This window comes from Mesitornis unicolor, unplaced genomic scaffold (assembly GCF_000695765.1).
Source record: "Mesitornis unicolor isolate BGI_N332 unplaced genomic scaffold, ASM69576v1 scaffold37100, whole genome shotgun sequence".
NCBI classification, from domain to species: Eukaryota; Metazoa; Chordata; class Aves; order Mesitornithiformes; family Mesitornithidae; genus Mesitornis; species Mesitornis unicolor.
Genome location: NW_010156896.1, coordinates 1 through 11,720, shown reverse-complemented (window position 1 = coordinate 11,720; position 11,720 = coordinate 1). Strand labels below are relative to the sequence as shown.

The 11,720-nt window shown below is 60.8% G+C and overlaps 1 protein-coding gene across 1 annotated transcript; it reads right to left on the bottom strand.

Annotated features, from left to right (window-relative positions):
• Positions 1-1,315: 1,315 nt before the first annotated feature.
• Positions 1,316-11,157, bottom strand: PROM2 (prominin 2). The gene is made up of 24 exons (XM_010194827.1): positions 11,028-11,157; positions 9,762-9,823; positions 9,341-9,546; positions 8,787-8,907; positions 8,595-8,658; positions 8,164-8,253; positions 7,713-7,903; positions 7,548-7,622; positions 7,162-7,225; positions 6,734-6,893; positions 6,392-6,544; positions 5,803-5,926; positions 5,558-5,649; positions 5,248-5,332; positions 5,010-5,153; positions 4,691-4,762; positions 4,416-4,505; positions 4,240-4,293; positions 3,808-3,888; positions 3,419-3,487; positions 3,237-3,326; positions 2,873-2,985; positions 1,738-1,755; positions 1,316-1,367 (listed from the first exon to the last, which is right to left on the bottom strand). The coding sequence occupies exons 1-24, from the start codon at positions 11,155-11,157 to the stop codon at positions 1,316-1,318; spliced, it is 2,400 nt and encodes a 799-aa protein (XP_010193129.1).
• Between the last annotated feature and the right edge of the window lie 563 nt (positions 11,158-11,720).

The window sequence follows — 11,720 nt, the reverse complement described above, 5'->3', positions numbered from 1 at the left end:
AATTCCACCCCAAATATGAGAAGGGGTGGGCATCCCTGAGGGCAGCAGGGGCCAAGCCACCACACAGGACAGATTCAGCTGGGTGATAGGCAAGCACAGGGCTCTCTGCAGTCAGGATGGGTGCTGAGGGGAGATAGTAGGAGGTAAGGCTCGTGCAGCTTCAGATAACGCCTGGAGGAAAAAACAGTGATTAGAAGATCTGGAGGCAAATGGGAAAAAGTGATAAAGCAGATGCACGTAGTAGAGGGTGAGCTGGCCCACTCAGCCCCGTTGCTCGCTCCAGAAAGACTTGGACTTTGCAATGAAGGAAATGAATCAAACTGCTCACGTATGCTTCCTGTGCCTGACCCGGCTTTTGGAAGGGTCCCTGAGTGTGCGCCAAGGAGCAGGACAAAGCAGCGCGTGTGCTCGCCCCACCACGGGTGCAGACCAAGTCGCCCTTGACTTATCTGTGCATGCAGCTCTCGCCATGCCCATTCATGCCATGCAGCAGTGTGGGACATGCAGGGGTGGACACTAAAGTTCCCCCCACCACCATACCCAGTAGAGGGAGGGAGGTGCGGGCTGCAGGCACCCCATAAACTAATTGGAAACCCACAGACGACACATAGCATGGGGTAGCACCTTGTGGACAGGAAGCTCTTGGTGCAGCTTTTCCCAGGGAAGAACCTGGCACCCACCCCGACACAGGTGCAAAGGGCTGCCCGGCGCAGGGAACATCACCCAGTGATACCGAGCAGTGGTTCTGCATCAACCCATGGGCTGGGTCAGGACTCCCAAAAGCTGGGTGGGGGTGGAGAACACTTGGGGACCCCAGTCAGAGCCTTCTAGTCCCAGGCACAGCCCCAGCTTGTGCCAGCAGTGGGGAACCCTCCCTGCCCCTACCCCTGCATCCTTCCCTCACAGCCAGACACAAGGAGCACAGCCGCATGCCTGTCGTGCACGCAAACACCCCATTTATTGTTTGAGACCAAGAACCACAGCCTTGGAAAGAGCCAGGCTCCCTGCCAAAATAAATAGTCACATTTTTCAAGCAAGGGGCCTGGGTGAGCAGGTTCCCACTGATCAGCAGCGCAGGCTGTGGTGGCATAGACAGAACAAGCTGCCCTGAGCCTATGGGGTCTGGTGCGGGGGTGTGAAGTCCCACAAGGGGCAACGCAGAGGGCAGCCCCACTCCCACACATTCTGGGGCATCATCACAACATGGGAATTGGAGGGGGGAGTTCAGCTGGGGAGTCCCAACCTGCTCCCCAGTGTCCAGGGAGAAGATGCAGCAGATGGAGCGGCTCCACACTCATGCTGTGGGCAGTGGGCACTAATGCCTTGTGGACGGCCGGGGGATTTTGTAGAAGTTGAACGTGGGTGGCCTGCAAAACCAAGGTCACCTCTGTCACCCTCAGCCACAGAGGAGCAAGGGACAGCCCAGGATGCACTGGAATGGCCAAATGTCATCCCACTCCTGTCACCCAGCCCCACAGGAGAGAGGGTATGGAGACCCCTCACCCCACCCCACCAGCTTGGGAGAGGCTGGGAGCAGCAGCACCCCCAAACTTAGGAGTATTGGAAGATGATGGGGGGACTCCAGAACAGCCTACACTGCACAGGTCCCACCTCAGTTCTCCCAGCACCCTCCTTGGCCTGCACTCGCCCTCTTCTCCTCCTCACCCCCTCCGTGCCCTGTCCTCCTTCACAGGAGCTGCCCCCCACCCCACACAGGGACCTGGCACTGCTACTTACATCTCCAAGGCTTCATTCCTGGAGGGGAGGTAAAAAGAGAGAGGACAGTGTCAGTGGGGCAAGAAGATGCCTCCTGGGGCAGCCCAGCATCCCCCAGTAGAGCAAAGTCTCCCCTGGGGCACACAAGGAGGACACAGTGGGGCTGCAGGGTGCTATGGTCCCCTCTTCTCTCCTGGCTGCCCCATCTGCACTCAGTGCACAGGCTCCTACAGCCCCCCCAAACATTGCTGCCCCCAGAGCATCACCACTTCTTCCCTGGGCAGGCAGAGCAGGCTCAGTAGCACACAGCTCCCCAGTGTCATAATTTCAGTTTCCTCGGGCCCTGTGTCCCCAGCCAGCTCAGCCAGGGGAAGTGAAAGGCACCAAGGCCACCGGCAGAGACCCCAGGCACACTGAAGGGCAGGGCACAGCCCGGCTCAGCGCCGCATCCCACACACACCACGTACAACCCAGCACAGGCCCTGGGAGAGCCAGGGCATGGGCAAGGAGGAGGAAGGTCAGCTGGACCTGCACCAGGCACGGGAGGCTGCAAACCCTGGCTCCCCAGGAGGCTGTGACCCTGGAGCAGAGGGGTGGCAGGCAGGGGGCTGGGAAACCCCCACAGGGCCAAGCCATAGCCCTCAGCAGCTGGAAATCCAACTGGAAATCACTCAGGGCTCTGCAACTGTGCTGGAGGTGGGGCTGAGGGCCCTGGAGAGCTGTGGGGCAGCCCTGGGGCACTGGCACCCACAGGTGTGCAAGCAAGCACTGCACCCTCGTGGCAGCAATTCCAACCGTGCAGCACATCACATTCTGGGCGTCCTCCAGCTGTGCTCCCATTCAGGGGCCCCACCACAAAAAATGGTGCAAAGCGGAGCGAGTTGGGTGGCGGATGCCCAAGCCAGGCTGGGGATGGGAGCTCCTTCCTCCCAGTGGGTCACATGCAACTTCGGCTGCCCAAAGAGGAGCTGGAGAGCAGGCAGAGCCAGGCTCTTCTCCAAAACATCTACAGAGGCTGAAGGTCCAAGCCACCTCCCTGGTCCACCCCCAGCCCATGTAACTTTAGGATCAGCCCCATGGGCTGCTGTGAAGGAGCAGTTTGCAGTGCTCAGGGTGGACCCCAGACCCAGAGAGCAGGGAGCGGACAGCTCCTCACCTGTAGACATCGGCGATGTTCATGCGGCGATAAAACTTGGCGAGTCTGACTGCCAGGATGATGCTGGGCAGCAGGAAGAAGGTGCACCAGCCCAGGCTGAACCAGAAGGCGTTCTGGGTGCAGGGGGTGAGCCATCAGGGGGTGAACCAGACAGCGACTGGGAGAGCCTCTTCCATGCCCAGCCCCCTCCCAAAGACCACCCACCCACCCACTCTCATGGCCTGGCCTTTGCTCTTAGCCACAGCAATTCGCTGGGGAGATGCTGAGCCTTGCTTGCTCAGGACAGAGATGGGTACTCTTCATCCTGTGCATGAGGGGAACAAGAGGATCTCATTGCCACCCCACACGCCACTGCCCCACTCACCAGAGAGTCCAGAATGTAGTCACAGGCAATGGCCTCCACGTTATCCAGGGTCTGAGCTACTGGCTTGCAACGTGCCACATCTCCCGTCAGCTAGGGACATGGTGGGGACAGGACATGTCAGTGTCCCCAAAACTCTGCAGTTTGTCATCCCTTTCCCTCTGCCCCACCAAGGCTCAACTCACCCTGCTCTTGGCCCAGAAGATGTAGGTCTCAAGGAAGTCCAACAGCTTCTCCAGGAAGGCCCACGTCTCCTGGGGAGGGCAAGCAGAGAGGGGAGATGCTGCACCCCCAACCCGCTTGGTAACCCATGTCCCCTTCACATCAGGATTGGGGCTGTCAGAGTACCTTCACCCAGCAGCAATGGGGCTGCAAGCACCCACCCACCCCAGCCCCTTGCCTAGGGTGCCATAAGGGGAGGGGGCACCCAGGGGTGCAGGAGACCTCAGGGAAGAAAACAGGGCAGGATGAGCAGCCAGACATTTCTTGGCATCCCTGCACAGAGCAAGGTCTTGGTGTGGGGGTGAGTCACATCCCCACCAGGTGGCCCAGCAGCAGGGCAAGGCGAGCTCACATTCTTGATGATGTTTGCAGTCTCCCTGTCCAGAAACTCCTGTGTTTTGTTGGCTTTGTCCAGCGCAGCTTTTGTCTGTGCCTGGGGGGACAAGTGCTCTCAGCAGCGTGATGGGGGAAGTGGGGTCCCTGCATCTCCCACACCCTGCCCCACAGCAATCCCTGGGGTGCAGCATCTCTGAGCTGTGGTGTCCCCAGCAGCCACATGCTGGTAGTTCCCAAATACCTTGAGTGGAGGGATCCTGCACCTGGCAGGGTCTGTGGTGTGGATTCCCTCCCTCTGCCTCATGAGCAGCCCCTACAGTGGGGCCTGGGGAGTCCCACGGAGCCACCAGCCCCCCAAGATGGCACCATTTCCACTGCAGGACCTCAAGGATGCTCTGCAGGGTGTCCTGGACAGGGGTGTGCTCGGGAGCCCCCTTGTGCAGCTTACCTCAAGCTTGGCAGCCCCGTTCTGCACTGACTGGATGTTCTCCTTCAGGTTTTGCTGGGGATGGAGGGGGGAGGTCAGAGGCACAAACCCCATGGCTCAGCCGAGACCCTGCCAGCAGGCTCTGAGTGAGCCCAACCCAGCACACCCAAGACCTTTCCCACCCCAGCATCGCTCACCAGCAGCCCAGAGAAGCTTGTCTGCACCTCCTTGTCCAGCTCCCTCAGCTTGCGAGCGTCAGCCTTCAGGTCCTCTTTCACCTCCACATCCTGGAGGAGCTGCAGTCAGTGGTGTCCCCCCAGCATAGAGTCCCTGCCCCACCACAGCCATCTGATGGTGGGCCAGGCTGGAGAGAAGAACTGGGCAAGGGTGAAGGGCCTCCTCTTGGCACCCAGGCAAGTTGGTGGCTTTGAGGACAAGGTGACCGGAGCCCTGGGGTGCTGTGATCTCTCACCACTTTGTCTGCCAGCTGCTCCAGCCGTGCGGCCAGGTCTAGGAGGCTTCCCTGGGTCACGTTCTGATCCAGCTGGAAAAGGCAGGGACAGAGCTGTGAGAATGGGGCTCACAGGGGGCCCATACCCCATCCCTGCGGGGTGGAGCGGAGCCAAGGCCTCCCATGTGGAGAAAGTGCCCGGTTGCCCCAAGAAGTGACATGGATGGCAGAGGACACCCTGGGAACTGGCAGTGGGACTCCCACAGCAGCAAAGGGGCAGTGGACCGCCTCAACACACATTCAGACCCCACATCCCAACACCAGGCTGCCTTTAGCCCACCTGCTCCAGGGTGGAGGTGAAGTCGGGGGGCTGCCCCTTCTGGCTGGCAGTCAGCAGCAAGTTTCTCTGGCTCTGGTTGAGCAGGGAGATGGGGCTCAAGGAGATGTCCATCTTCTCGAAGGCCGTGGAGATCTCTGTTGTATACTGCCGGAGCAAGGGGAGCCGCGATGGGGCATGGTGCTGGCCCCTCACAGTCCCCCAGCTCTGTCCTCCCAGACCTTGGCAGCCCCACACTCACCTGGCTGATGTTCAAGAGCTCGTCCAGGGACACGCTCTGGTCTAGCTGCAGTGTTTGCCACAGGGCAGCATCTCGCTGGCATTGCCTGCAGAAGGGGGGTACAGGGCTGAAAATAGGGCAGGCAAGACCCACCCTCTCCCAGGAGCACATCCCCACCTGTGTGGGCAAGTCACACCTCACTCCTTCCCCAGCATTGGCGCCTGCCCACAGCCACGGCAGGTAGGGCAATGCACCCATTCTGGGGAGCATCTAAGGGCACCGAGCACCTGTACCCCTCCCCAAAAAACATGATGCTGGGGCTGGGACCCACCTGTACATCTCTGAGAAGTTTGTTGTGCCACCCTCCTGGCCCAGCAGCTCTGACAGGTTGAAGCCAGGGATCAGGCCAGGGGTGTCCAGGAGCTGAGAGCAAGGGAAGAGATGGAGAAACTAGACACGGTGCAGGGCACCTGGGAAGAGCATCCCAAACTGGCCAGCACTGCCTCTGTTCCGCCAGCAGCTCTCAGACAGGTGGCAGTGGCCCCAGGCAGGGGTGTCTCCCCACAGGGAGCTCACCTGGAAGAGTTGCTGGCTGCGCCAGGACTCGCAGACCAGCACGTAGATGTTCCCCCCCAGCACGAAGGTGATCAGCACCACCAGCATCAGCAGCCACGAGAAGATGAAGCTGAAGCCGACCCCTCTGCCGGGACAGAGACACCATCAGCACCCAAGGCCCCCTGCCCTGGTGCTGATGTTAGCGTGGCCTCCAGGTCACAAAGCCCAGCACCTGCACATCCCTTGCCCTGCCAGCAATGCTAGCAAGCACCACAATTCCCAAAAGCACTCTTCATCCCTGAGGGAACAGCCAGGCTGTACCCTGGAGCTCAGACCCTGGCACAGCTTCCCCCGGCTTTGAAAGCCACCACCGACCTGCAGAGCTGTGGGACCATGCACACACTGCCAGTCCCTGTGGCAAGGGGCAAACAGGCTCCGCTCCAACACCTTTCACCAGCACCATGTTTTACCCTCACGTTTACTACTGCACAGCAAGGTGCCATAGGGCAGGCCATTAAGCCGCAGTAATGTGACTATTTAGGAGCTTGAGCATCCCCAGGCCAGCCCTGTCCACCCATTCTACCACTCCCAGCAGCTGCGGGAGCCTCACGCCATGAAGAAGTTCCCGCCGGCATTGGAGAGGCAGCTGCGCTGCGTGGGCAGCACGCTTTCCTTCAGCCCCAAGGGCCCCAGCAGCAGCCCGATGATGTTGCAGAGGACCACCAGCAGCACCATGCAGCACAAGAGGATACACACGCTCCACCTGGGGCAAGAATTGTGGCAGGAGTCAGACAGCAGGACCTGGCACCCCAAGCAGTGCCCAGCCTCCCATCAGCTGCCTTCTCAGGGAGGAAAAAGCCCACAGACACCCTGGCAGAGAAGGGGCACAAGTGGCTGCAGAGCACTGCACTCTGGTCAACAGAGCCAGGGAATGCAGCAGCCCCACACCTACCTGAGCACATCCAAGGCGATAATCGGTTCCCTGTACTCCTCCAGCATCGACATGGTGTTGCCCACAAAGGCTTTGACATTCTTCTCCACATCCAGCAGTGGCAACTGCTCCTGCAAGCTCTTGATCTCCTGCCTGATGAGGCCCAGCTGGTCCTGGGCCTCTGCAGGGGACAGGGACAGGTTGGTGCTGAGAAACTGCTGCCCAGGCCCTGCTCATCTGGGGCAGGCGAGCCTGGGACAGCAGGGACTGGGAGGGGATGGGGAGAAGGTGGCTTTGGTCAAGGATGGTACATGGGGACTTGGGGACAGCCAGGGCTTGAGGCAGTGGGGTGGCAGCAGGGGAGGTCTCCAGGCAGAAATGGGATGAAAAGGGAGTATGGAGCCCTGGGAGAGGGGAATTTGGCACAGGAGGCTCAAAGCCCTGCTTACTTGTCACCACATCCTGGGACTGCTCTTTCACCTTGGCAGGAATCATGTCCAGCGTGCTGTTAACCTGTGTCCAGGCGTGCACAGTGTACAGCTCACATCCCGGCCCACAGCCCAGAGCTGAGCAGCACATGCCCTCCATCCCCAGGTTGTGGTGGCACAGGACAGCCAGGCTCCCCCCAGCACCCAGCCCTGGCTGTGCCAGCGCCTGGGGGCGGTGGGGACAGCGGGCAGGCTCTGGCCAAGGTAGACCTCTGGCCAGCATGTCCCTTCATGCAACAGCAATGAGCTCCTGGCCAGGGGTCTTCCCAAGCCACTCTCTTGCAGCACAGCCCCAGCAGTGCCAGGAGCACCCAGGCCCATGCCTGGGTGCAAGGGGGACCCCTTACCTTCTCCAAATCAGCCACGATGTTGGAGCCAGACACATCATTCAATGCCTTCAGCTGCTGCTCCACACTGGGGATCTGCAAGGAAGAGCCTGGGGTGAGGGAGCTGCAGGGGTCTGGCGAAGGTGTTGCAGGCAACCTCTCAACCCACACCCTGCCCCTCCGCACCGTGCTAAAGTTGGTGCTGAAGGTGAGGCCGTCCGGGGACACAGTGTCACAGGGGGTGCCACAGCGCCGCAGGGTCTGGTTGATGCTGTCCCGCAGGCCAGCCAGCCGCGGGCTGTAGTCACTCTGCAGCTCCTTGAGGTGTGAGCAGTTGAAGGCGATGGTACTGAAGGTGGCTGCCAGCATCTCCATCCCTGGGGAGACAGCAGGGGGCTCAGGGCCTCATCCTGCCAGTGCGGCAGAGGCTTATCCTCACCCAGCAAAGCCTTGGGGACCCATCAATAAATGCAACCACCAGAGTCCCAGCATTCATACCAGGCTGTGGCTGGGGGGCCAGATGGACGCCACTCTCTGGGAGCCTTACCCAAACATGCACCTACACCAGCTCTCACCCCTGGTTTCCCCCCAAAACCCCTCCAAGGCCTGGCTAGCCCCCCAGGGATAGGGCCACTACCTTGCAAAAGGCTCTGGAGGGATCCCAGAGCCCCATCTGTGCTGCTCCTGATGCTTGAGAGGATCGTGCCGCCCAGATTGGGCCCAATGTCTGTCAAGATGGGAGAGACAGTGTCAGTGACGGGACCTCCAGGGTGCTGGAGCTTTCAGAGGAACTGCTGAAAACACTGACACCCCAGGACCCCATCGGCCACCCACTCCACACCCTGCCATTGCCTGTATCACCCTCCCCAGAGAGGAGCTTGAATGAGGAAAGGCAGAAGCTGGAGCAGAGCAGGAGCCTGGAGGAGCCTCCAAACCCACTTTCAGACATCCCCGTGAGACCCAGCCCAGTGGCCCCCAGAGTCAACAACCATCTGCAGCACCCCCATCCACCTCCACTCCCCACGCACCCCTGGATGCCCCAGCCCCCTCTCTGCTGCACGCCCTCACCCTGGAGGCTGCGGTTGGCGTGGCCCAGTGGGACATCACTGCTGTGGATGATAAAACTGATTTGCTGCAGGGACAGAGATGGGGTGTTAGTGCGTGTGGGGACCCTTCCCCACCTCCAGATCCACTGTCAGCCTTTTCCAGGAGAGCTCTTTGCTCCCCATCAGGGAGTCAGAGCAGGCAGACCAGGCATACCTGGGGGATGGAGGTCACATAGGTGTGGATGTTGTCCAGGGTGTTGTTGACATTGGGAAAGGTGCCGTGCACAGCCTGGGAGAAGCGAGTGTTGCTGATGAAGGCACAGATGTTGCCAGCGCTGCAAGGGAAGGGTGGCACAGTCAGCATGCAGGGAGCAGTGTTCCCCCCCAGGACCCTTCAAATCCACCTGCACTAACCCCAGGCAGAAGGGTCTGGAGCACACCACTAAGCCCCCCTTCCAGAGCATCCCAGTGAGCACCCTGCACACAGCCAAGGACCAGAGAGGACAGACACGGGAAACTGAGGCATGGGGGAGCCCAGTGCCTGGTGCACCCATATTTCTCCACAGCAAAGCTGTCAGGAAGGGTCTGCACCATGACAACGCGCAGACCCCTGAACCAGCTCCCCGCTCCTGCCGCTTCCTCTCCTTTGTCCCACGGTGCTGGGATCTGATGCTGCGAACAATGGCAGCTTCCTGGCACAGCCGCCAAGCGCCGGCGTTTCCACCCACCCCCGGGTCCCATCCGGAGCCTCCCGGCCCGCGCACTCACAGCAGGAGAGCAGAGACTAGCAGGACGCAGGCCCAGAGCGCCCGGCGCTGGCAGCCCATCCGCCGGCCCTGCTTCTGGTACATGCGGCCCCCGCAGTTCCCGCAGCAGCGGCAGCAGCAGAAGCAGCATCCCACCAGCGGCACGAGAAGGATGAAGAGGAGCCCGATGGCAATGCAGACCAGGAATCCCACTTCATAGAACAGCAGCTGGGAGAGGATGAATGAGAGGCAGCATAACACCGGCACCCCTGAAGACCCTAACTCTGAGGGTCTTGTCCAGACCCCCATGGGGCAGGATGGGTCCCCCCAGGGGGTCACACATCTGCCCTTGCTGCTGCTCAGCACCTGGGGCTCATTTCAGAGCAGCATCCACCAGCATCCACCAGCCCATGGCAGCCTGGAGTTGCTGGCTCCCTGCTCACCTCCTGAACTTGCTCCCCAATGGCCTCCTCACTCTGGGACCGCCCAAAATCTGCGATCAGTTCTGAGAAACAGGGAGTGGAGAGGGCTGTGAGCAGGTGCTGGTCCCCTGGGAGGGGGCTTTCCAGGAGGGCCCCCACACCCTACTCACCCCAGAGAGGATTCCCAGCACCAAGCATCGTCTCCAGCACCACAGCTTGGAGCCGCTATGAGTGCCTGGCACATTTCTCCCTCCCAGCTGTCCCTCTCCAGCCATCGTGTCACACAGCCCTTTTGCACCCAGGAATAGCACTGCCAGCCCCCAGGCTCTCAGGTGTCCACAGAGCAAGGCAGTCCTTGCCCCAGCGGGCACCAGGAGCAGAGTCAGGGGAGGATGCTCCACCAACCACCTCGGCTGCCCTTGGGCTGCCATCCTGCAGCCCAGCCCCAGGCAGGTGCTGGGATAAAGTCCCTGTGCCATTCTGCATCTTTCATCCCCAGGGCTTGTCTTGCCCATGCCCTGTGGCCTCATTACAAGCTATGCCAGCACACAGTGCCGTGTGATTGTACCCCGGTATCTGTACGACACAAACAAGACCACAAAGCCATTGCGCTGTTTGCCAGCCACACATCTGCCTGCAAGTTGCCGGCGAGCAGGGGCTGAGCCCAGCGAAGGAGGAAGCAGAGGTGGCAGCAGCAGGAGTGGCAACTTCCCTGCCTCCAGGCGGGCAGTACTCTGCCCTGGGGACATTGAGCAGCCACAAGGTTCTGGCAGCAACCATGCCAACCTGCAGCCACTTAAGGGCAGAGCTGTGCCAGCAATACATCCCCTCAGTGATGGGACACTGGGACACACTGCTCTTGGTGGCCCCAAGCTGGGTCCTGTCTAAGCACACCCTGTCACCTGCAAGTACAGAAGGGCTGCAACGCAGGCAAGGACCCCACAGACTCTCAGTCAGTGTGGAGTTTGTTTAGCACCTTTTATTGGGGCCTGGAATGAAGATACCTGCAGGGAAGATGCGACAGGACTCTGCAAGGTGGCACTGCCACCAAAGTTTGTCCTGGGACCCACCTGAGAATGCCCCACCACTGTGATGGGACACAGGCATGGCATAGCTGGCAGTCAGGGACTCCACTGTTTTTTCTCCCCATACCCTCCTGTCCCAGTATCCTAGCATTAAAATGCTGGATGGACAGTGACCAGTGCAGGGCTCAGGATCATCCATGACCCCACAGCTCCAAGCATGTCCCCCAGTCCCATCGCCAGCCCCCCACTGCTGTACACCCACCTATGGGCAGGGCGTTGGGCTGCACCAGCCGCAGGAAGCTGTGCACCATCCGCACCAAGCCTGGGGTGCTGCTCCCCGGCGCCTCGGGACCAGGGCCGTACACAGGCTGTGAGACGTTCCCCAGCTCCATCTCGGTGGCTGTGGTGGCTGTCTGGGTACAGAGAAGGGCAGTTGGTCTCATTGGGGTGCAGGGCCACCCGGCCAGCCCTGCCTCAAAGCAGGAAACGCGGGGAGAAAATACCAGGTACCTGTCAGCTCCTGCCCGGAAGGAAAGAGCTTTGGGAGAGCACCGGGGAGGGATGGGGAGTCCCGGGAGAAGCAGGGTGGGGGACCAGGCAGGGGGCGCCCATGAGGGACCAAGGGGGCTGCGGAAGATGAAGCAGGGACGAAGCGCTTACCCTGTCCTCCGGCACCTCCGTGCGCCCACGCCTGCAGCAGGGCCCGGCCGCAGAGTGCCAGCGCCTGGGCGTTACAATTCGTTTAAGTTTCAGCTGCGACAGCTGAAAAGCTGCTCACCGGGGAAGGCAGCAATGCCAGGATTGTCCCACCCTGCCCCTGCCACCTCTCTGTACCCGGGTCAGGGCCACCACCAACCCATCCCATCCCAACCCGGTCACCGGGAAAAACCCATCTGCAGAGCTCCCGTATCCTTTCTGGTTTCCTCCTGGCCCGACCCAGGAGCCAGGTGACGCG

What these genes read in the sequence shown, in the direction of transcription:
- PROM2 (XM_010194827.1), bottom strand. Translation starts at nt 11,157, where the DNA reads ATGGAGCTGGGGAACGTCTCACAGCCTGTGTACGGCCCTGGTCCCGAG. An exon ending in CAAGCTTCTCTGGGCTGCTG is followed by an intron (nt 4,294 to 4,415) that starts GTGAGCGATGCT and finishes CTCCATCCCCAG; the next exon opens with CAAAACCTGAAGGAGAACAT. An exon ending in TCTTCTGGGCCAAGAGCAGG is followed by an intron (nt 3,327 to 3,418) that starts GTGAGTTGAGCC and finishes CCATGTCCCTAG; the next exon opens with CTGACGGGAGATGTGGCACG.